The 25235-nt window shown below is 42.9% G+C and overlaps 1 protein-coding gene and 1 long non-coding RNA gene across 2 annotated transcripts in view; one reads left to right on the forward strand and one right to left on the reverse strand.

Annotated features, from left to right (window-relative positions):
• The window catches only part of LOC310758248 (kinesin-like protein KIF28), a 29390-nt gene extending 4615 nt beyond the window's left edge, over positions 1–24775 (reverse strand). The window contains 19 exon segments of the mRNA XM_083604240.1: positions 547–713; positions 1509–1643; positions 3635–3909; positions 4241–4348; positions 5241–5359; positions 6123–6267; positions 6478–6601; positions 7692–7746; positions 8248–8338; positions 10097–10218; positions 11645–11787; positions 12986–13053; positions 14061–14172; positions 14727–14881; positions 15507–15731; positions 18040–18075; positions 18704–18907; positions 20232–20423; positions 24600–24775. Coding sequence (XP_083460366.1) covers positions 547–713; positions 1509–1643; positions 3635–3909; positions 4241–4348; positions 5241–5359; positions 6123–6267; positions 6478–6601; positions 7692–7746; positions 8248–8338; positions 10097–10218; positions 11645–11787; positions 12986–13053; positions 14061–14172; positions 14727–14881; positions 15507–15731; positions 18040–18075; positions 18704–18907; positions 20232–20423; positions 24600–24653 — 2530 coding nt within the window. The 5' untranslated portion in view covers positions 24654–24775.
• LOC310758314 overlaps positions 5601–25235 on the forward strand; it is an 80159-nt gene continuing 60524 nt past the window's right edge. The window contains exon 1 of the long non-coding RNA XR_014545704.1: positions 5601–5773. This is a non-coding gene — a long non-coding RNA (uncharacterized lncRNA). The remainder of the gene's footprint in view (positions 5774–25235) is intronic.

Below are 25235 nucleotides of genomic sequence, written 5' to 3' on the forward strand. Positions count from 1 at the left end.
ACACAACAGGGTGATTGGTGAGTAGGGGAATAAAGCTGATAGATGTGGCAACGGAGTGGAGGAGAGGAATGGAATGGAAATAAATTCTATAAAGAACTTCATGGGGCAAGGAAAGGGAGTTGGCTGTTGATTACAGCTGATTAAAAACTTCAGGAACATTTCCACACACTGTCCAACAGGAATGGGAAAAAGGAAGTGCCATGAATTGGGCACCATAAAGATTTTTGGGATAGTAGGTAGAGAGACAGGAGATGGTGGAAATAGCCAGGGGGAGGAAATGACTCAAGGTATGATGAAACAAAGGTTTGCTTGATGGTTCATGGGGCAGCTTATGGCTTAATAAACTATTATTGAACTGTGATTTAATGAGATGCCATACCACTACAAGTTGGAGTAAGCAAGCCTAGGCAAGAAGGACCAATAGTTTGACTTTGTACATGGCAGCTTTATGTTATCTTTCCAAACAAAAGCCATGCTTTTAGATACAAAGTACTGAATATAAAGGTGTATACATAGCGTTATCAAGATAAAAAGTCAAAAGCATACCTTGAAGCCCCCACAAGTCAACAATCAGAGCATTTTTCTGCAAATAGTTCAAAAAATCATGGGACATATTTAGGGTTGAAAATTTTACTAGCTCTTCTATCTTCGGGTTCACATTTTTCCAAACAGGCTTTGTGTATAATGAGCATGGGAGATCATAAAATTTATATCTAAAATAGTAAAACAAACGAAGACCCAATTAAAAACTAAGGTCTGTGTCCAAAGACATCAACTGCTTGAAATAACAGAAATGTGACAATCTTGAAGCAACATTTTCCTTCCTACTTATTAATTTTAAAAAATTGTCTTGCATGCCCAATAAATTTCATGAAATGGTTTCTTAATTTCTTTATGGTAGTCATTTTTAATACTGTTTTTGGGCCAAAAATGTCACAATTTCCAAAAATACATTTCCCTTGATTAGAACCCAGTTCTAATCTTGACTACTTGACCTAGCAGGCATTAGCGTCCACTGGACACAGTTTACTAGGAAGTTCTTCTGAACAAGCTTCATTGAAATCAGGGATGGGGAACCTGTGGCCCCTCCAGATAATGATGGACTCCAGCTCCCATCATTCCTGGCTACTGATGATGAGAACTAGAGTCCATTAACATCTGGAGCACATCCTATTGCTTACTCCTGGTTTACAGTGCTGTGCAATACTAGGAGTTGAAAAAAGCACAGGCTGACCCTGTAACAACCCATGGAGTTGCCATGGAGATCATTATAATCTATTATTTATAAAGCTAAATTATTTACTAAATCAGCAACAACAGGAAAGAGACCAGCAAGTCAAGAATGGATTTAAGTGCATAACTGAAGAAATAAAGATACCCAACATTATCTGAAAAGATTACTATCTTGGGTAAAGTTTTCATGCAAAAGAAAACTCAGTTGTGAAATTGTTATTCACTCCAAAGAGCCAAACTGAGAATATTTCACAGGAAGCTTTAACTAACAATACCCAATCTGAATCCCTCTCTGTGCCACTTCTTTTATCCATTTGACTCCAAGGCATTGTAAAATGTGAATTTGGAAATCAATTCTTTTGCCCAGCAATTCCAAAGGATCAATGACCATATCGTCCTCTCCAAAGGCTCTATTAAAAAATAAAATGGGGAAAATGGGAATTAATATGCAAGATGGTAGAGACTTTGATCTTATTTGGATGTAACTCTAAACCAGCACTGCGCTCTGGACTATAGAGCTAATTAGGTATAGCGAGGGTCTCAATCTAACTTGCAATACAGTTTCTCCCCAAACCATACCCATTTCTCCCACATCTGATGTCATACATGTCATCAGATGTGAGGCATGTAAAGATCATATTGGAACTTAAAGTATACCTTGAACTAATCAGCTGATTAGTGCTGCCCAAGCCCCACTGATATCAGTGATGCTACAGAGTTGCTGCACAGCCAATTGGGTTTGCTCTCAGCTTGTCAGCTGATGAAGTCCAAGGCTAGTTTATAGACTATCAGGTCTATAGTCATAAGGTAAGAGATGGCAAACCTGTGGCCTTCCAGATGTTATTGGACCCTATCTCCCATCAGCCTTAGCCAGCATGGCTGATTGTCAGGGATTATGGGAGTTGCTCCAACAGCATTTTGAGGGCCATAGTTTCCCCATCCCTGGACAAGGTTAAAAATGATCTAAGTATGTCCCTGCTCTATGGCTTGGAGTTGAAAAAGGCAGAAATGTCAGAGGCAGGACGTTGTTGGTGATGGTATTGTACTTGTGGGTCTCATTCCTTGTGGAAATCCATATGGCTCCATATTATTAAAGGTAAAGGTAAAGGGACCCCTGACCATTAGGTCCAGTCGTGACCGACTCTGGGGTTGCAGCGCTCATCTCGCTTTATTGGCCGAGGGAGCCGGCATACAGCTTCCGGGTCATGTGGCCAGCATGACTAAGCCACTTCTGGCGAACCAGAGCAGCGCACAGAAACGGCATTTACCTTCCCGCCAGAGTGGTACCTATTTATCTACTTGCACTTTGACGTGCTTTCGAACTACTAGGTAGGCAGGAGCAGGGACCGAGCAACGGGAGCTCACCCCATCGCGGGGATTCAAACTGCCGACCTTCTGATCGGCAAGTCCTAGGCTCTGTGGTTTAACCCACAGCGCCACCCGCGTCCCATTATTAGCTTTGTTTAAAATAGATTTTTTTTTCAATCTGCAACTTATTCATTGCCATTTTGGATCAATTTCTACAGTTTAATGGGTGAATGTTTTAAACAGATGGTTTTATTTGTTTTATTTCACAACTGTGCACCACTTTGTGAGGGCTATTATGCCCAGAATAGTGGTTTAGAAATATTTATAAACAAATGTATAATAAATTTATACCTAGTCAGACCTCAAATGTTCTCTGTCAGTTAGAATTTTTATCTGTAAGCTTCAGAAGAGGCAGTAAGAAACAGGGTTGACAAGTTTCTGCCTCCAAGTTGTTAAATGTACAGTGGTACCTCGGGTTAAGTACTTTATTCGTTCCGGAGGTCCGTTCTTAACCTGAAACTGTTCTTAACCTGAAGCACCACTTTAGCCAATGGGGCCTCCTGCTGCTGCTGCGCCGCCGGAGCACAATTTCTGTTCTTATCCTGAAGCAAAGTTCGTTACCTGAAGCACTATTTCTGGCTTAGCAGAGTCTGTAACCTGAAGCGTATGTAACCTGAGGTACCACTGTACAGGCATGTTTCCTAGGTAGTAGGAAAGATACAGCCCCCCCCCCCCCCGTCTTCTGCCCATTGCTCCATCAGCCTCTGCCCATCCTAAAGTCGTGTCTGTTGTACAACAAATGGGAGAGGAAAGTAAGCAACGGAGCTGGCAAATCAGTGAGGGAAGGGGAAGGCACAGCAGCTGCATAATTTCCTGGTGCATCACAGCTTTTAAAGCAGGCATGGCTGACCCATGCCCCTCCAAGTGTTATTGGACTCCATCAGACCATGGCCAATAGTAGAGGATGATGGGAGTTGTAGTCCAACAACGCCTAAAAACCCACAGGTTAGCAACCCCTGTTTTAAAGGTACAGGCATAAATCTTCAAGTCAAGCCCAAGTAGCCTTTCAAGAAAACCAACAGCAGGTGCTCACCTGCCATTTGGAGAGCATGGAATGATATTGATAAGTATAATGGCTTCCTCCATTCCTTCAGAATTCAGGAGTTCTGTTTGTTCCTCAAGTTTCATGCAATAAGCAAGGGACTGGAGCCAGATGTGAGCAGATCCTAAATGGATTACTTCCACGGGATCCCAGAATGGATCGCTTTCTTTGTCAACCTGCACATCTTCTCCATCTAAGAAACGCTGATAGAGCTCTTCCATTAAAAACTTCCTGTTGATGAACTTGGGTTTTGACCAAACCCATATCTAGAGAAATGAGGTAACTTGAATTATTCTAATCATAAGGTTCAGGGTGTAAAAACTAAGTTGTATTTCCAAAAAGCTTACTTATGGGCTGCACATGTCTTGAACAAAGAATACAAAGAAAAGGGGACAAATTTGGGAGACCAGATCTGGGGCTTTGGCATCAGAACCAGCAGCCTCCCTTGTCAAACTGGAACTAGCCATTGAGACAGTAGCAGGGAGGACTTTGGACAGGCAGGGAAAGCCCAGCTAGTGTAAAATAGAGTAGCCTGTGAAGCGCGCACCAGTCTTTCTCAATACAACTTGCCATGACTAATGGTTGAGACTACTTTACCTGGTTTGTAACTTTGTGCGCCACTTTAACTATGATCTCCTTTTGCAGATCATAGCCTCTAGAGTCAGAGGAAGCCAAATTTTTCACTTTCAGTTCCAAAATTAGGTCCTGTTTAAAAAAAAAAAAGAAACCACACCTTATCAAAAATGTTTTTTCTGTAGCTGACTAGCTTTCAATTTAGAAAGCTAAAATAGACAAATGTCTCAAGAATCAATTGGATATATATGCAAATCACTATAGTGCAAATTCCTTTTTAATGGTATAAGAGGTAGATGACATAAACAGTAGGGTGTTAATAGGTAAGATAGATAGATAAGCTCTCTCACAGCTTAAAGAATTGGACTAAATCACAGTAAATCTTGCAAAAAAGAAAAAAAGGTAGATGCCAAGTAGTTCTTGTGGTTGCCTTCTCCTGTCTAATAATGTAGTTTTATTTTCTAGGAGAGACAAAATCATAAATTGTGATATTTCTGGAAATGGAGAAAAATTCCACCATCTTCCACCAGCGGACTTCCACTATCACCACCTCAAAAAAAAAATAAAAATAGGCCTCATCCTGCAACACAGTACAACGTAGTACATACTGAACAATGCAGGCAATATAGCCCATCAAGGGAATGTAGCTATGCAGATAGCAGCACCACCAGCACGGGCTAGAGACCTAAACGCAGAGAGACAAAAATCATCAAAGGCACTGGACAAGTTAGTCCAACCCCTGAACACACTTTCAGGAACACATCTTGTTAAATGCAGCCCCTCTCTATTGTAAGAGGCATTCACTTTATGTACTCCTTTGTTTCACCATGCAGTACAGGGTTGAGAATTAGGCTTGCAAGCTTTATTCTCAGCCCTACAGGAGGAGCCTTTTCTCCTGAAGAAAATAAATTTTTTATTTCCCATCTCTGGTTTGGGCACACAGAATTACCCAACAGGTGTAATCAGTGACTATCAGGTCTGTGTGACTTTTGCCTGCAGTAAACAATGGCACACGCAACCTTACCTTCCTCAGCTCCACACTCATTTGATTGGCTTCAGCAACCAAAGGCATTAACTTAAGATAATCATGGAACACAGCAAGGACGCTGGGATCTGGCTTGCCATCCTTCCTGTTTGCAGCACCTTAGGAAAAAAAGCACCTTATCAAGTCTAGGCAAGAGCAGTTTTCATGGTTATGGCAGAGAAATAAATGACTAGGTAATTGAAATTTCAGCTGCTGTGCATTGTTGAAACATACAATAATCATGCTAGATTAAGATTGGTTGAAGTCTTGAAACTGTACTAATTGGCAGGGTTGGACTACCCAGAAAAATATGGACATTTATAACACAAAGATACATCACTCTGATTAAAGGAAATTTTATGCCTCCTCCTGTATCTGCAGAACAGTCATGTGAGCTGGTGACCAACCCAAGTTAGGAAGTGAGCAAAAAACAATGGGAAGTTTAAAATACGAAACTGCATGTGCTTGAAGTATTTTATTTTTTGCTAATTTTCTTAAGAGGGGTGTGTGTGTGTGTGTGTGCGCGCGCGTGTGTCATCCACAAAATCTTATACAGTAATAAATGTGTTAGTCTTTAATATACTTCAAGATGTATTTTTGGATACTTTATTTCTTCCATTCCTTTTTTTGGGGCGGTAGGGGGTGCCTTCTTTTGGGAACTGCACTGGGGGCCCCAACCACCTTAATCCAGATTTGTTCATAGCATATTAATTTAGCACCATGTTTAATTTGTGTTAGGATTAACATGTGGACCATACCCTTCAATCAAGTTATCAGGGTAGGTAGCTTACCATGAAATATTAAGGTGTAATAAAATAACAAATAAGTCAGGAGCAACAAATCTAGAAAGGCAACAACAAACTAATATATTATAGTGCTTACCAAGTTTATCTACACTGAAACCTTCTGCTGCTGCCAACTCTGACTGAATGAAATCATAATCGTATCTGGTCAGGTCCTCGCTGGTGCGATCTGAAGGTGGTCCAATGTAGAGATATGCACTATTTGACCCCAAAATAATACGGTCCTGAGGGATTGAGTATACAGGGCTTGCTGAAAGCCTTTCTACTGCACAATTGCTTGTTAAGCATTATATTTAATTATATTTTCAAAGCCTGAAAGCTGTCTTCAGAAACCTGGTCTTTACACAGCAAGAGTTAGTGTAATAGCTAAGAAACTGAGCTATATACACAATACACCGAAGCATGGGGAAATGGTTAACAAACAAAGAACTTACCAGATGCTGCAGTTTAGTTTTCACAGCAATGGGGACACCATTAACAATGACTTTACATTTATCCCGAGGTGTTATAGTAACTTTACCATCAGCATTTGTGAATGTTGCATGCTTATCCAAAATGCTGAAAGACAGTTGTAAAGCAAGCTATTCAAAATCGTGACAGACATCTTTCACTGCACCACCAGAGTAAAATTAGCATTGCTTCATTTCTAGTAAAAATAGGGAAGGAGAAGTAAGGCACCATTTGGAATAAGACGCAAGGAGCAGTGGGTGGGAAGGGTCTCAAGCTCAGAGTCCAGATGCTTTCCATGACACGGGTCCTAAGCTGGATCCTTCATTATCCCCAATTAAAAGATCTCAAGGTTCATTAAAAAATCTGCCTAAAACCTTGGAGAGCCCCTACCATATGGAACAAACAGATGGGTTAGATAGACAAATGGTTATTAATATTATTATATATTTTAATGCTAAAGTAGGCATTAAATAGGTGTAAAACCCCAGTTACAATAAGCAGAGGAAATGAGGTCCCTTGTGTGTTTGAGGCTGCATTCAAGTTTGTTTGGCATTCCCACTTCTCAACCACATAAACACAGGACTGATGTCCCGCTCATATGACCCTCCTCACTTATAGAAAAGGCCAAATGATCCAAGACAAACTAAGAGAAAGCAATAAATTAAACCCACATCAAAGTTTTGAATGAAATATCTTGCAATGTTAGATAGAGCCTTAGTTATAGAGAGAGGTAATAACTTTAGTAAGCATCATCTAATACAGGGGTCAGCAACCTTTTTCAGCCATGGGCTGGTCCACCATCCCTCAGACCTTGTGGTGGGCTGGACTATATTTTGAAGGAAAAAATAATGAATTCCTATGCCCCACAAATAACCCAGAGATGCATTTTAAATAAAAGGACACATTCTACTCATGTAAAAACACCAGGCAGGCCCCACAAATAACCCAGAGATGCATTTTAAATAAAAGGACACATTCTACTCATGTAAAAACACGCTGATTCCCGGACCGTTCATGGGCCGGATTGAGAAGGCGATTGGGCCGCATCTGGCCCATGGGCCTTAGGTTGCCTACCCCTGATCTAGCAGCATATTTATTGTTTCTATTTCCCTCCCAACTAATTATAATCAAAACCAAAAAAAGTTACCACATTGTTGATGAAATTTCCTGCAGAAAAGGAATAAGCTCATTTACATACCCTAAACCTCGGAGAGTTATTGCATTTGAGGATGACTGACCAACATCCGAAGAACCTGAAATAAAACGTTTCCTGTGTAAATTTTGCTTTGGAAAACTGTGGTGAATGTCTTTTTTACGGTGTATATAAACACGATTCCCTGTGAAATGCTAAAGACAAGAACAATCTGGGTGGCTAGCAGTAAGCTTATTTGGGGGATATAATTGCAGTTCGTTATCTACAAAAAGAAAAAGCTTTATCAATATGCTAGACAATAAACTAGAATAAGGTATACATTTAAAAGCATGCGTAACTGAAATTGTACATATTAATCTCATTTTATTTTAAGCATTTGTATGCTGTTCCATAACTCAATATTCTGTGGGTAAGCAAATACACTGCCCTATTGAATTACCCTTTCCTCCCTTCCATCTTGTCTCCCCAGTGGTAAAAGTTTTGTTTGCAACCTCCTTGGAAAAGGACTCACTTGTTTTGGTTACATTACTCAGATGCATAATAATATAAAATGGATCACCCACCTGAGCAACACATATTTAGCACTTAAACAAAATAATACCGTCTTGAATGAAATATTTGAGAACGCCCGAAAGCTGAGGATCTTCATTGATATTCACAAGATAAGGACATGTCTCCATCATCCATCTTTCCTGTGGAATTAATTAAACCTTAATTCAGCACACTCTTCCCACTAAATGACAGCCAACAACATATGTGACACGTGGCTTCCAAATAACTAGTCTCTTCTTTCCAGAGACTGCACCTGCTGTCATAAACAAGGCTAGCAATTCTTCCTCTGATGAAAAATCTAGCTACTTTAATAAAAATGCTCAAGGTTAAATGTAAGAATAGGTAAGAATTCATACAGGACATAGCATCTGTGTGGCTATCTGTAACCATAGGATGCAATAGTTCCTGGACACCTACCCCCCCCCCCGGTCATTCTGTCACTATTATGTTTCTCAAGATTAGATAGTAATTGCATGGACTCCTTGTTCCTATATTTTTGGTTCCTGATAACTGATCACACTGCCCCATGACCAAATACATGTTTCTGCAGCTGTTAGCAGCATAGAGGCCTTTTTCGCAATTGCTCTTTCCCATACGCCTGCATGCATTTTTAATTTGTTGCACCCAGTCCCCATATGAACTGACCTGGCCCCTGCAATCATCTCAGGCCCTTTTTTCATGTGCCCTGTCCATGAGAGGTCTGGAGGGTGGCAACATGAAAAAGGACAAAATCAGGTGGTGACTACTTGTTGGTGGAATGCTCTCGCTAGGGAGGCTTGCCTGCAGACATCATCCTATATCTTTAGGTGCCAGGCAAAAGCTTTCCTCTATATCTAGGCCTTTGGCCTTTAACTATCCATGTTTTTAATGTATTACTTTTCCCTCTTAGTTTTAAAGTATGTGGAGTTTCTTATTTTTGTCTGTTTGTTTGTTTGTAAGTCACTTTGGATTGCCCTGGGCAAGATGCAGAGACTAACAAATTCAATTAATAATATTAATAATAATCATCCTTCAACACTAGTTCTACAGAACGATATTTTCTGAGCACACACACTGCAACATTTTATACCCAATAAAATGTGACACATTCCAATATTTGCTGCTGTGGTGGCTGCTATAAGAAGCATAGCTCAATCTTATTAATATATCAGCCACTGCTCACCACAATCCAATAAGTTCTTCAAGTGGAAGGCACCAACCTGTATTGTAGTACCTTACTCCACCAGCAAGAGCTCTCTCACTCATTTCAATAGGAAAGGAAGTTTTGAGCAAGCGTCCTTTTCTGTATGGTGGGCTGCCCTCTCCCTTGAAATTAATGGGGAAGCCTACTTGCACAAGACTCCCAAGTACATGGTATATAGTCATGCTAATTAGGTACATATTGTTTTAAAAACATTCAGAAGAGGATGGCCTTTCTGAACCACATCAAACGAACATTTTGGGCACAGCTTTCCAAACTGTGCATTGCGACACATTAGTGTGTCGGCTGCAGTGTGTTGCATAAACACTCCCCACGCTCCTCCCAGAGCTGAAAAGGGATTACTTTAACCTCTGGTTTGCTAGTAAAAATGACTTACTGTGTCACGAAATGATGCATGTCTAAAAAGTGTGTCACCAACATGAAAAGTTTGGAAAGCTCTGGTTTGGGGTGTATGCACACCATACATTTCAAGTACATAGCTTCCATCAAAGAATCCTGGGAATTGTAATTTGCCTCCCAGAGCTATAGTTCCCAGCACCCTTAACAAATTACAGTTCTCGGGATTCTTTGGGAGGAAAAACAGAATTTAACTGTATGGTCCAGCACTTTGCTCCAACAATTGCTACTTTAAAAACACTGGAAATCTCTCAAGCTGAGGAATGATGAAGATGGACATCCAGCGTCCAAACGTCTTGACCTGAGTTACTGCAGCATATTGCTGCTCCCATTCTTTCCGGGCTTCTTCCAGACGATATTCCCAGGTAGCCTGAATGGCTTGAATCCGCAGCTCATTTTCAGCTAGCAAACAGCGAAGCTCTTCTGGAAAGAATAAACGAAACAAAACTAATTAAAGATGCAATATGAAAACAACAGAAATAAAAATCTAATTTATAAACAGCGTCCACTCTTTCTCTCTCCAAATGAATTCTGTGGTACCTTCTTTAAGCCACCCTGAAATAGCAGGCTTGAAATACTCAGATATTTATGATTCTTATATATTCCGTAACTGAAACAAACAGTTCTTAAGCACTAGTGAAATATTTATAGCTAGGAACTTTAGCCATATGTTCCAGGGCTTCTATCCTACCAGAAAAAAACTGATGAAAGGTTTCTGGATCTATTTTACTACCCCTAATTTATGCATATTGGAAATCCTTGAAGTAACTTTGGCTCACATTACCTATGTCACGTGGTAGGCACTGCATTACAAATGTCTACTTATAAGGTCAGGTATAGAGTATTTTATATAGTATTTCAAGGTCTTTACTGCTTGCAGAAGGAAGAATCTTTTTTAGACTGAGGCTCAAGCAGCACTGATCCTGCAAGGTTCAGCGTGTTTTCAGTTATTGGGGGGGGGGGGGTGAGGCCATTTGCTTCAGGCAGTGCATCTGACCGCCTACCCACCCCCACCACTGGGCTGCTGCCAGCCTCACTGGGGGTTTGGCCACGCCGCCAACCCAGCCCTGTTACCCTCACAGCTGGCGCTGAGCCTTCACCGCCACTGTTGCGTTGTAGCAGCAGTGCAGGCACAGCGACAGGTGAGGGTACAATGTGGGGTTACGGAACTGGCACAATCACAGGGGCAGAAAGGGGGAAGGGACCTGGATCTGCAGTGGGGCATGGGGGGGGGGGGCTACATTGAGGTCCACTCACAACCAAACACTACAGGGAGAGGTGGAATAGTTACCAGACTCATGCTCACAAGCAAGCAGGCTTACTTGGTGTCAGCAGTGCTGTAACGGTGCATTACAGCACTGCTGCTGGGTAAAGCCCGTGAGTCAACCTGCGGGAGAAACGGGGGAGCTGGCAGCTGCAGGGGTGCTGCCACAAGGGGACAGGCAAGATGCCAATCCCAGTGGGCCCCAAATGCCTCAGCATTTAGCACTTGCATGTGAGGGACCTGTTTCCAAGGCAGGTATAACATACCTAGCTCTGTTCGCCTTAAAACACTCCTGATAGGCTCCAGTGGGTTGGATTCCAAGGACCACTAAGCCCTCTCCACCACCTCCCTGAAGCCTGCTCCTGAGGGGCTAGGGGGCCTCCTGAAACAGATGGTAGGTCCTCTGTGGGGCTGTAGTTGGAGGGCAGGGTGGGAGAGTGTGCTAAAGAGAGTATGCTTGAGCTAGATGCCTCAGAACCCAAGCCTTGCCACTTTGTGTAAGTCTCTCAGAAAAGGAAAACAGGAGAACGGTAACACGAGGTCTTCTAATACAATAAATGTTGTTTCTTCCTCGAGAATACTTACTTGTTTCATCTGCTACCGTTTTACCAGAGTTTCCAAGGCCTGACAATCTGGACAACAGATGACAATTTTCTGCCTTCAGCTCATTTATCAGTTTCGCAGTTGGACCTGCATTTATCACAGCTTTGTTCTTTATCTTTTTGGTTCTTTCAGATTTAAAAAAAAAAACGGGGTTGGGGGGTGGGGGACAACGACTCTTATTGTGCTGTATAGCAAAAGCAAATAACATAATCAGATGAAACATACCCTCACGAAGCTTCAGTGGCAATTTGGAGGATGCAAAAACAATAGTCCTGGCAACATGATTTGTTGTGTGTTGTGCTGTAAGGCCCTTGTTTCCTCTTGTAAGATAATAAGCAGCCCAGCCCAGTTCTCTTTCTCCAGACAGTGAGAAAAAACACATCCCAGTCTCCCTTAAATTGCTTCCCCTCCTCAACACTCCCTTTTCCCTGGGCTGCAGCAAAGGATTGACATGAGATATAATTAAAACACAATAATGACTTAATTTCCAGAGGGGTTCCCATGTTACTTTTTGCTGCAAGACTAACACAAAGTCTTGTGGCAGCTTGAAGACTCACAAATTTATTATGACTTAAGCTTTACTGGAGTATAGTTCACCCCATCGAATGCATGAAACTCATAATAATGAGTTGCAGATAAATATACACACAAAATTGAACAAATGCACTTAGAAATAAACAAAATGTAGAAAACTTCAGATGGTAATAATTAAATTCTTAACAGTGGCCATTCACAAAAAAAGTAGTCAATCCCATATAAATCCCCTAAATGTGCTCTAGAAGTTAACTTGGTTTGGAAAAAGAAACAGGACCTCTAATTCAGGAGTATGCATTTAAAACTAACCACAGAGCCTAGGGCTTGCCGATCAGAAGGTCGGAGGTTCGAATCCCTGCGACGGGGTGAGCTCCCATTGTTCGGTCCCAGCTCCTGCCCACCTAGCAGTTCGAAAGCACATCTAAGTGCAAGTAGATAAATAGGTACTGCTCTGGCGGGAAGGTAAACAGCGTTTCCGTGAGCTGCTCTGGTTCGCCAGAAGCGGCTTAGTCATGCTGGCCACATGACCCAGAAGCTGTCTGCGGACAAATGCCGGCACCCTTGGCCTATAGAGCGAGATGAGCGTGCAACCCCAGAGTTGTCTGCGACTGGACCTAATGGTCAGGGGTACCTTTACCTAACATTTCTAGGGTGACAACAGTGGATCAGATCTTGGACAGGGTAGTATGTGCCCACACAAATAAATAGCAGCTAATGATTATTTAATTTCTTGCTCTCCTTTGAAATCCATTCCAATCACTTCTCTTACAAGATGTGAAAACAATATACCTCTCAGCATATCGCAAAGTTGACAGCGTCTCCTCATAACACATGTCTGCTGGACTAATAGCTGCAATCTGCAAATATGTTAAAGGACAAGTTTCTTTTCAGTTATTTGTTCTCTACTGTGACTACTACTAACAGAATGTGAACTGGTAACTGGCAGACCTCTTAGCCAAATAAACCCCTCTCAGATAAATGTTGATAACAAAATACTGTAAACAAAAACAAAAACAGATAGCAAGCCATGCTGCTCCATTGTGGGGGTGCGTGGGTGGAGAACCTCCAAAATAAGAAGTAGAGAAGCATTTTTAGGAACAACCAAATTAGCAAACAAACTTTCTAAAGCAGAAAGACTTTGTGGATTTTATTTCAACTGCCCTGTTTTTCTTCACATTCAACTTAATACGGAGTTCTGAAAAACAGGAATGCTTAAGACATTTTTGTGTGACATATGGGCTGGTTGTAATTGCCTTACTGCATATTTTGGCGTTTGCATTAATGTTTCCACGCAGCACCTGTGTTCCAAGAATGGCTTTGACGGCACATATACAGGAGAAAGCGGTTTCACGAATCACTAATGTAGCCTTTGGGAACCTGTTGCCTTCTAGTTGTTTTGTATTACAACTCCTATCCTCCCCAGCCAGTATGTGCTGTAGTCCAAAACATCTGGAGCTTTACAGGTTTCTGAAGGCAGCACTAACATGACAAGACACAGCAGCCTCTTTACTTCAGATGATATACCTGCCCAGATAACGGCTTAAGAGAATCTGGCTGTGAAATTCTAAATATCTCAGTGATTGAAATTGGGGATGGGGGAGGATAAGATATGCAAATGCAGTTCAGTAGCCAGAGCTGGGGAAATATTTCTCATTCCTAGGTGATGTAATCAGCATCCAACTACCAAGTAGCCAGTGTCTCAGATTTTTTCCGTCCTTTTTACTGCACCCAAACAGCAAAGAACACAGAATAATGTACACCATGTCAAATGTGTTTACAGAACAAGAAACTACACATTTTTATCTTCTAGGGGGGGGGAATTGCTATAATTTACTAAATTTACCGGGGGGGGGGGGAGCTTTACCATAATAGTTCTGCTGTTTCCTCCCAAAGCAGATTGCAATAGTTTTGTTAGAACTGAATCTCTATATGGGACGTGCAATACTTTCTTCCCTACAGCAGCCTCAGCCAGGGCACTAGAAGAACAATAAATGATAGAAGGGAAAGAGAGTGAACAGGAGATTTATTTCTTTAAAATAAATCAATCATATATCTGAGTACCATATTCACTGAATATGTTGCAAAGCTAAAGAGCACAAGAGTTTCTATTTGTTACTGTTACATATGAGAATTAGTCATTTAAGGTCACTAGATGGGATGTGGGCTGATGTTCAGGAAATGCTAAAAAAAAAGTGGCAGTACTTAAAAAGTTTAACATCCCAAATAATACATTAAAATATTTATTTGTCAAAAACATCCCTTAAAGGAAGTAAACAGAAAAGTGAGATTCTCTTATCTTTGAAATAAGGGCGTACTACTCAGGGAAGTTTCTAAGTTTGGATTTCTAAGACTGGAAGCTTTGTTTACTATAAGGATTTTTTTAAAAAAATATCATATGTACCTGGTACTTTAAAGACTAATGAGCAACAAGACAGGAGCCTGCCCTAAGATGCTTATCATCTAATTGAAAGTTACTATTCATGCAATACCCAAGGGATGGCTAGGTCACTTCACAAAAGCTATTTTGTACCTGATAACATTTCCCAAGGTGGTCAAACTTAGATTTACACGTGACCCTTCCCTCAGCCTGTCTCCTTCGGATCCTGATGATTTTTGTCTTTCACTTCCAGCCAAGTCTACCAGATTTATAATGGATTGCTTAGTGATGTCTTCTCTAAGAAAAATCTACAAGAAGCACCATTAGGGAAAGGAGAGAAGGGGAACTTCATCAGTGCAAGTCTTTTAAGTTCTCCTCTCAACCAGCATTTGCAGAGGAGACATTACTACTGGACTCAGCACATCCAACTACAGTACGTGCTTCACAAGTTGATAGGGCTCTAACCAATCAAAGCAAAACGCTGTTGGCTCAAAACAAAATAAGTAGTATCCCATATTTCAAAACATGCAAAACCAATTCTTGAAATTGCAAACCTAACACAAAAGATGTTGCAAATTGTTTAGTGGTTCTGGAATCCCTCTTCCCCCAAGTCATTTCCCCTTCTCCTGTCAACCATGGCAGAGGCCTGCTTAATGTTATTGTGCTTAACATCCAAGCCAATGATTTTGACAATGGTGCGCCACAAGCCAAGTCCACAAAATACCGGATAGCAGCTCAACTCTCAGGTCTTGTCCGCATGTGCATGTACCACTCTTGCCACAGGATCACTATGCACGACCTATTAAAGCAGTCCTTTGTTTTGATGGTCTACAATATATCCATGGAAATAGCACGAACCTTACAAGGAATCCAATGCTTTAAGATCTAACTCTCTACTTACATTTGGCCACACCTAAAGTGTTTTGTACATACCTGTTTGAACTGAATGGTGATGACCATGTGAGAGCGACTGCTGGTGGCATTCATGCTGGTTGAAGCAGTGGTTCTTATTTTGGTACCTTGTTCCATTAACCTCTCAATTTGTGCATAACTGTCGCAGGGCACCAGTTTCAAGCCATCCACATAGAAGCCTTGCTGTTGATCTTCCCGTAATTTGAGTCCACCCCGCTTCTTGATTTTAGAGAGCAAGTCTATAACCTTGGATTGCAAACAAAAGTGTCTTACTACCGCAATTTTTTATTGAAAATAAGGGGAGTTCCTAGCAAGATTTTATATATACACAATTGTGTATATACCGTATTTTTCGCACCATAGGACGCACCGGACAATAGGACGCACCTTGTTTTAGAGGGGGGAGAACAAGGGGAAAAAATTATTCCGCTCTCTGCCCAGCGCCCCTTCAGCGAAGTGGCAGGAGGCGCTGCGCAGAGAGTGGGAGAATTTTCCCCCTCTTGTTTTCCTGCTCTAAAACAAGGTGCCGTTTAAGGTGCGTTCAGGCGGCTACCTTGGAAGCCTGGAGAGCGAGAGGGGTCGGTGCGCACCGACCCCTCTCGCTCTCCAGGCTTCAGGTTCCTTTCGACCTGCTCTTTGGGGCTGGCGGGGGGAAGCCCACCACCAGCCCCAAAGAGCAGGTCAGGGAGCAGCGGAAAGGCGCAGCGGAGAGGCTGCTGCCATAGTCACGCGTCACTTCTCCGGCTGGGAGAGGGTCGCGGAGCTATGGCTTCTTTAGCCCCGCGCGTGCTCTCCCGGGTGGAGAGGTGACGAGCGCCTATGGAGGCTCCTGCCATAGGCGCGCGTCACCTCTCCAGCCGGGAGAGGGTCGCGGGGGGCTGCTTTAGCCCCGCGCGCGCTGTCCCGGGTGGAGAGGTGACGCGCGCCTATGGAGGCTCCTGCCATAGGCGCGCGTCACCTCTCCAGCCGGGAGAGGGTCGCGGGGGGCTGCTTTAGCCCCGCGCGCGCTCTCCTGGGTGGAGAGGTGACGCGCGCCTATGGAGGCTCCTGCCATAGGCGCGCGTCACCTCTCCAGCCGGGAGAGGGTCGCGGGGGGCTGCTTTAGCCCCGCGCGCGCTCTCCCGGGGGGAGAGGTGACGCGCGTCTATGGAGGTTCCTTCCATGGGCGCGCGTCACCTCTCCAGCCGGGAGAGGGTCGCAGGGCTATGGCGTCTTCGCTCCATAGGACGCACACACATTTCCCCTTCATTTTTGAAGGGGAAAAAGTGCGTCCTATAGAGCGAAAAATACGGTAGTTGGGATTAATTGGCAAAAGAACAGTATATTTCAAAAGTATTTTTTTTAAATACTTGCAGTAATGCCACAAAAACACATCAAATAATCTCATTCATGGACAAAAATAATTGCACCCTTGGTACATGTAGCTAGAACACAGGCCCATTTCATGGTTTATAAAACAACTGCAACTCTGTAGAACTGACAAGTTGGCAGGAAATATGGATACTCCCGAGGAGTCACATGATCTGAAGTAAACATGTGCAGATACATGAGAAATAAATACAGTCATATCTCGGGTTGAAGTAGCTTCAGGTTAAGCATTTTCGGGTTGCGCTCCGCGGCGACCCGGAAGTAACAGAGCACATTACTTTCGGGTTTTGCCACTCGCGCATGCACAGACGCTCAAAATGACGTCACACGCATGAGCAGAAGCAGCGAATTGTGACCCACGGACGCGGGTTGCGTTCGCTTCAGGATGTGAACGGGGCTCCAGAATGGATCCCGTTCGCATCCAGAGGTACCACTGTACAATGTTTGTGCATGTACACTGTGTACGTATGATTCTCCCCACATGCTTCCAAAACTATACAGAACATTTACAATATACATATTTTTAATAATAACATTCCCAATAATAGCCACCACACTTGTAGAAACTTGAATATACTCAACACTTTTCAGTTAAATGCACATGACTGAGACTTCCAGTTTGCTATAAGGTCAATTCATTACTCAGCTAACACAAGGAGATGGACAGCCTACAATGCATCTGATACTAGCCTCAGAGGATGGGGCTTGTAGATTAAAGGGGGAAATATTTTGGTTATGTATACAAGCCTGTGGAAGCAGCAATACTTGAAGAATGAGAATCCGGCAGTTTAGTATAGAAATGGTTTCTCTACTCTGACTCAAAGTGCTATTAGTCTGGCATTACTTCTCTAAATATTAGACTACAATAGTGTTGGCCCACACAACTTTGAAGGTAGGCTACTTAATACAGGTGTTTTCCCTCCCCTCGCCAAAACCTGCTTCTGCAAGCAATTATTATTATTATTATTATTATTATTATTATTACCCCATCCAATTTTGAATATGCAAGATTGGTGCAGTGTCACATGACCTGGGTGTAAATGACTGGGTTTATTTTTGAAATGTTAACGTCTTTCTGAACAAATTTCAAGTTCTCTGCTATTAGAAAACATCCTTTCTTGTATAGGTTCTAGGGGAGAAACACTGAAAAATAAAAGAATGAAATAGTGTCATTTACTGCAATTACCTGTTCATTGTAAATTTCCAGCATGCTAAATGTAACCTGCAGATTGAACAGCAAAATACAAAAAAATCACCGTTTCTACTATGAACAGTTGAAAAATCAATTTAGCAAAATTCAGCAGTTTCATATGTCAATCTGCATTGAGTGCACTGAACCTACTCAGCTATAGTGGTTTTTTCAACTCCCTCCACACCCAGTTTCTCTCTTCCTTATTGCATTTTATTCACACTCTTGAAACTTCCAACAGCTTGAAAAGTTGCCTTTTAAACTGATTTTTTTTTAAAGAAAGATCAACTCTCAACAACAAACTAATACAGCTTATAACTTTGTGATTTCATACAAAGGCAAATGGACCCCTGACCATTAGGTCCAGTCGTGGCCGACTCTGGGGTTGTGGATTTCATACACACACCTATAATAGAAATTATGATTTTTTTTGTCACTAGAATCTTTATGTGATTAATCTCTATGGGTTTAGCTACTCAGAATCGCTCCTTTTAGGGCCTAATCTGTATCATCCTTCAGCACCATGGCAGAATTATGTTTAGGTTTACATACATACACCCCTGAAACACAAAAACTGCAATTAATATTGCCCAAATATAGAATATGTTTTAGGCATCCAGCAATGCTGGCATTTACAAACTTTTATACAACTTGAACCAACCTGATATTGCTTGTTCTGCTCTTGGTTTTGAATTGTTTTAAAGAGCTCTTCACAGACCACTGGGATTATGCCTCTGTTTCTACCATATCCAATCATGGAATAGCTCTTCCCTGAGCCAGTCTGACCATAAGCCAAGAGGGTAGCATTGTAACCTTGCCAAGCACTGTCTAGAACTCCCTGCCCAAGGTCACGGAAAACTTCCTTCTATAATGGGGTTTAAAAAATAAATAAATCTAAGTAAGATTTATAAGAACACACAAATAAGCTGTCTAGTGCACATATACATAGGATCTTACTTGCCTGCTCCAGTGCTGCCTTAATGTGAAGGCTCAGAAATGCAAAAAAAAAGGGTGCAAGGTAACCGGTACGACTTTCCATGTGCATGTGAGTTAGTGCAACTATTTTGGGAAAGGTATTCACAGAAATAAGTAAAATCACAAACCAGAATATACTGTGTAATCCATGCCTAGGTTTATTAACAATCTTCAACATAACCTATACATACCTATACATACACAAAGAACTTATCACCTTTCTTCTGGTAGATGCAAAAAACTGGAAAGGACACAATGGAAACAGACAATTGTTTTATCTGAGAAACTACCGTAACTAATAGAGTACAAGCCCTGAATGACATATCTGATATGGATTATTTAAAAGAAGGCACTCCTTTATAAAATATTCAAATGAACACCCTGATCGTTGGCACCCACCGAATGCACACATAGACTTAAGAGAACATTTGATGCATTAGTCTTCTGTTCTGGAGGGAGGGGAGGGCAGGGGAAGGCAGGGGAACAAATTATTTTGATAATGCTTATGCTTGTGTTTTCCTTGAAAATCAGTAAAATATTTGAAACAGAAATGTGAGGAAAATAGTCCTCAGCACCAGAATAGATGCCAATGTGTGTGTACAGTGTGCGCTATTGCACACACTTTTGTTGTTGTTGTTGTTTAGTCGTTTAGTCGTGTCCGACTCTTCATGACCCCATAGACCAGAGCACACCAGGCACTCCTGTCTTCCACTGCCTCTCGCAGTTTGGTCAAACTCATGCTGGTAGCTTCGAGAACACTATCCAACCATCTTGTCCTGTCGTCCCCTTCTCCTTGTGCCCTCCATCTTTCCCAACATCAGGGTCTTTTCCAGGGAAGCTGAAGCTCCAATACATCGCACACACTAGGAAGGACATTTTACTTCTTTTGGCGGCAGCCCCTTGGATATCATGAAGCACTGCAGGTATGGATAGGTTGGTCTTGGTGCACTGACCATATCAGATACTCCAAAAAGTTCAACAATAAGGTTCTCTAACACTGTGCTCAGAGCAATGACAGTTGTAAACATGCAACCCAAGTGCAGATGTGAAAATCTAGGCAAAGGAACTGGGTTTTTAAATTCAGAACTTTAGTTTTCTTATTGAATCCAACCTCTGCTTTACCACCCTGTGAACTCGTCCTAGTGCAGAATGAGTAGTTATGCTATTAGCATTGCATTGCGAAAGAATACATCACTGTATGAAATGCATTTTACCTGTCCCGCATATTTGCTGTTTGGCCCAGCTGAAATTAGCTTGCCATCTTGGTCCTTTAAAAATCCATTGTGTGACCAATACGCCAAGTCAAAGGTAAACGTTTTTACATGGCTTGGATTCCTGGGATCATGTATGCTTGTAGTGCTGCAATTCATAGAAATCACACATCTGCTGCCTGCATTCTTCTCTCTCTATTGAAATTTAAAAATTCACATTAATATTTAAAAATTAAAATTCACTCTCAAGAGTGGTTCAACAATTAATCCCTATTTTCATTGAGCTGAGAATTGCAGCTTTGTGGGGAAAATAAGGGTCTCCTAACAACTCTCAGCATTTTGAACTACTGTTCCCAGGATTGTCTGGGGGATGCCGTGCTTGTTTGATGTGGCATGATACTGCTTTAAATGGATAGTACAGACAGGGCCTTATTCAACATTTCATCTATGCTGCACATTTCAAATGGCCATTTATAATGTATTACACACTACCAGAGTTCTTTGAAAGTGTTAGATATTCATATAACGCAGTACCTCCCATCACTATCCACATAAATACACCAAAGGGCCCTGCAACGCTACAATCCAAAACCCAGTCGGGCAGCAATGGGGCTGCCATTGTATCTCTGCTGCTCACTCTGGTACAAAGGCAGTGGGGTCTCCAACCTGGAGCTAGCACAGCAGTTGGGCCTGATGACATCAAGTGATGACAACGGGCCCAACTCAGCCCCTCACCTCTGGAATGCCCGGTTTCAGAGCTCCCTGCTGTCATCATTTTTACCTGTGGACAGCATGAAGAGCTCTGTGCCGTCAGAATACTTTCACATCAAAGGCCAGCAGGGCAAGGCAGTGGGATGCCTCTGTCCAAACCTCCCATGATAATAGAATCATAGAATTACAGAGTTGGAAGGGACCAAGAGGGTTATCTAGTCCAATCCCCTGCAATGCCAGAATCTTTTGCCCAGTGTGGGGCTTGAACCTGCAAGCTTGAGTCTCAAGTGCTACCAACTGCGCAGTTCTCAGAGAGGGGGTTTAGATGGTTTCCCAAAGAAGATTTGAGGGCAAAAAAATCTTCACATGCTAAAGCATCCAAAAATGAAACACATCACATTTATGTTCCAATCTTCAAACAAATTTACTTAGAAGTTAGCTATACTGACTGTAATAAGATCTATGCATGCTTGAAAATGCAAGCTTAAGCAGCAATTATGATTGTTTCTTATACTCACAATCTTTTAAGTGCTGCTAAAAAAATGAGCAATTTAGAGGAAGTTCAAGCTTAAAGCCTGCATTAAAATGTTGTGGGGTGGGGAGGGAAACACACACCATCACATCCATGAGAGACCTATTCAGGAGTTCAGAATAAGGCTTAAAACTTAAACGTAATCATGCCAGGAGAGTAGAAGCATGTATGAGCACAGGCTTGGAAGAAACAGTAAAGAATGGATTTTGGACATTCAGAGTTAAATATGAAATGCTTTGGTGGCATCAGTAAGGACATTTCTGCCGGAGAAGACCTTGGGATCTTTGCCTCACGTGAAAAGCTGCTTCCAGATTTGGTTGCTGATGAGAATCAAGATTAATTCAAGCTGATGCAAAGCAGAGAAAGTAGAAGTGTTGCACTGCTAGAGTGGCTAGCTTTTCTTGGATCAGAGGTCTGAATTCACTCTCGGACAAGCCTCTGGAGGCCACATGCTGGCAGTCACTTTGAACAGATGGCGGGCAACGGGTAGGAATATAGGAAGTGATGTCTAACCATTGGGTCCATCTAAACCCAGCACTGTCTACGCTGGCTAACAGGGTTTGTAGGGAAGGGCCAGTGTGCTCATGCATACCCTCTTGCCCCTCATATGCTTACTTAAGCCTTGATCAGAATGCCTCAAGACAGATTCATATTTGTATTCAGTCTGGAAGTATCTCCATTAGTGAGTCACATTTGTCTCCTCTTTTCAAACCTTTAGGAGACTGAATTGCTCTAGGAAACTGAAGAGGTTCAATACTATGCATGCTATCAGCTGAAGTGAGGAAACCAACTGTGAGGGTTGTTTTGTTTAGGGATTATTGGCTTGACAGCAGCAGAAACATCTCTTTCCAGCTTCCACCCGCCCCACCCCCAGGCAATATCCATGTTTGTTTACCTCACTCCAGACAGCTGAGGCAAGCTTTTAAAGCAGGGGTCAGCAAACTTTTTCAGCAGGGGGCCAGTCCACTGTCCCTCAGACCTTGTGGGGGGCCAGACTATATGGGGGGGGGGGAATGATCAAATTCCTATGGCCCACAAATAACCCAGAGATGCATTTTAAATAAAAGCACACATTCTACTCATGCAAAAACACTAGGCAGGCCCCACAAATAACCCAGAGGTGCATTTTAAATAAAAGGGCATGTAAAAACACGCTGATTCCTGGACCGTCCGCGGGCCAGATTTAGAAAGCGATTATAGCCTTAGTTTGCCTACCCATGTTTTAGAAAGCCTGGCTTTGCCCTGTTGAAAAGCTGTATGACTGACAGTTGCACAACAGGTGCAAATTGGGAAAAGCTGCAGCTGTTTACACACTTGCTTGTCATACACATTTAAGAAAGCACAGAAGCCCTGGCAGAATGAAGTGGACGACTATCAGGCCTAGGGCCAAATGGATCCATTAACTGTGGCCCAAAAAGTCATGTTACTCCCCCACCCCAACCCAGTCCATGCAGTAACAGCAGCCTCTTGCAAATATTAAACTGGCTTTAAAACAAAACAAACACACAAAGGCAGAGAAGGAGAGTTCAGGGTCCTCAGGAAAACTTTGGAATCAAGGGACTACGCTCCAAGAGTTTCCAAGACCAAGGGCGAATCTACACTGGTTAGTTTAAACGTTAAAAATGCGTAATAAAAAATGTGACACCAGAAGGCACTGTAGAGCAGCAATCCGCCGGCAATGGGAAACTGCAAAGAGAGCTATACCACTTTTCTTTTTTACAGCATTTTTACATACCGTATTTTTCGTCCCTTGGACGCTCCGTCCCATAGGACGCACCTAGTTTTTTGGGGGGGAAATAAAGGAAAAAAATTTTTCCTTTATTTCCCCCCCCCCCAAAAGCTGGTCGGGGAAACCGAACCAGGTCGAGGAACAGCGGGATGGCGGCGCTGCGCCTCCCTGCTGTCTACCCGACCTTGTGGGGCTGGCCGATGTCTGTCCGGCGCGAGGGGCGCTCTGCTTCAGGGCGCCCCGCCCGCCGGGCGGCAGGCTGCTATCCGCAGCGTGGGGAGCCCTGCGGGCTGCCTAGGCTGCGGTTGTGTTCCTGAAGCGCCAGGCGCTCTGCTTTCAGGGCGCCCAAAACTCAGGGAAGCAGGCTGCTATCCGTAGCCTAGACATCCCTGCGGGACCTCCCGCAGGGCTGCCTAGGCTGCGGATGTGTTCCCGAAGCACCGGGCGCTCTGCTTTCAGGGCGCCCGAAACTCAGGGAAGCAGGCTGCTATCCACAGCCTAGACATCCCTGCGGGACTAGGGCTGCCTAGGCTGCGGATGTCTTCCTGAAGCCTGTAGAGAGAGAGAGGGGTCGGTGCGCACCCAGATTTCCCCTTCATTTTTGGAGGGGGGAAAGTGCGTCCTATAGGACGAAAAATACGGTATCAGTGTAGATCCAGCCTAACTCTAAAAAGGTTCCTTCTCCTGTTACTGTTACAGTAAGATAAGAAAAGCAACCTCAGCTAGATTCTTACTTTTATAGGAAACCGTAAGGACCTATCAAGACCTAACATGCATACGAAGAGACATTTTCACAAACCTGCCTGAACTAGGCCAGACATGCCTACCACACCCAGAGAAAGGCATACCGTGATCCAAGCCTGATTTGCTACATGAAAGACTTACAGTAATATGTATGAAGAAGAAGAAGAGTTTGGATTTGATACCCCGCCTTTCACTCCCTTTAAGGAGTCTCAAAGCGGCTAACATTCTCCTTTCCCTTCCTCCCCCACAACAAACACTCTGTGAGGTGAGTGGGGCTGAGAGACTTCAAAGAAGTGTGACTGGCCCAGGGTCATCCAGCAGCTGCATGTGGAGGAGTGGAGACGCGAACCCGGTTCCCCAGATTACGAGACTACCGCTCTTAACCACTACACCACACTGGCTCTCCAGTGTGAAGGACTGGCAGCAGGGCAGCTGTTCCAAGCATCGCTCTCCCCTCTCTTCACCCCCTCCATAGCAGATGTTTTGCCCTCTAAAAGGTGCCACCATTACCGGAAGGGCTCCTTCACCTTACCAAGTGACACGTCCTCCTCTTTTCTGAAATATAGTCCCCAGCCTCTCCCATCACCAACCACTCAGCTGCCCCATTGTGATCTTAGGCCTGATAGTTTCAGTGAAGACAAAATAAGCTACTAACCTTACTGAAAGGTCTTACGCGTACTGCCACTTTCACACTGTCCGAACCAGGCATGCTTCTGCCGCTTGAACTCTTCCAAGGAATTCAGAAAGAAAACAGAGTGCATCGCTCAAGTTTTCTCTTCAGGACCTTGTTTTGGAAAAAGAAAAGGGTAGAGTGGATCCTAATACAGCTGCTGCTTTGTTCTCAATTATTTATGTGTCCACTCATTACCTGAATGTTACCTGATACATTATTTCTAAGAGGAACTCCAGAAGGTCACATTTGCCTGCAGTGTGTACTGTTTCTAAAAGAGGCAACTGAATATTGGGCATCCTATGTAAAACTTCATTTAAAGTACTTGCCTCTTTCGGCTTCTCTCTCAATTTGAACCACAAATCTGATTCAACCTGACTCCACTTTCTCTGTGCTGCAGTGATACTAGGTCAAACACTACAGGAGAATGTATATTTCCAGACCATTTTATTTTACCAAAATTGTGGTAGCATTTCTCTAGTAACCACAAAGTCTATAAAACATGCATCATTTCAAAATATCAAATTTGGGGGCAAATTTAAGGAGGTGAAATCCCTGAAAGTGTTGAGTCCCATGGTGAGTAAATGCGAACATATAAATATTTCTAATGTTAGAGACTCC

The sequence above is a fragment of the Podarcis filfolensis genome (assembly GCF_964270895.1).
Source record: "Podarcis filfolensis genome assembly, chromosome: 3".
Lineage (NCBI taxonomy): Eukaryota > Metazoa > Chordata > Lepidosauria > Squamata > Lacertidae > Podarcis > Podarcis filfolensis.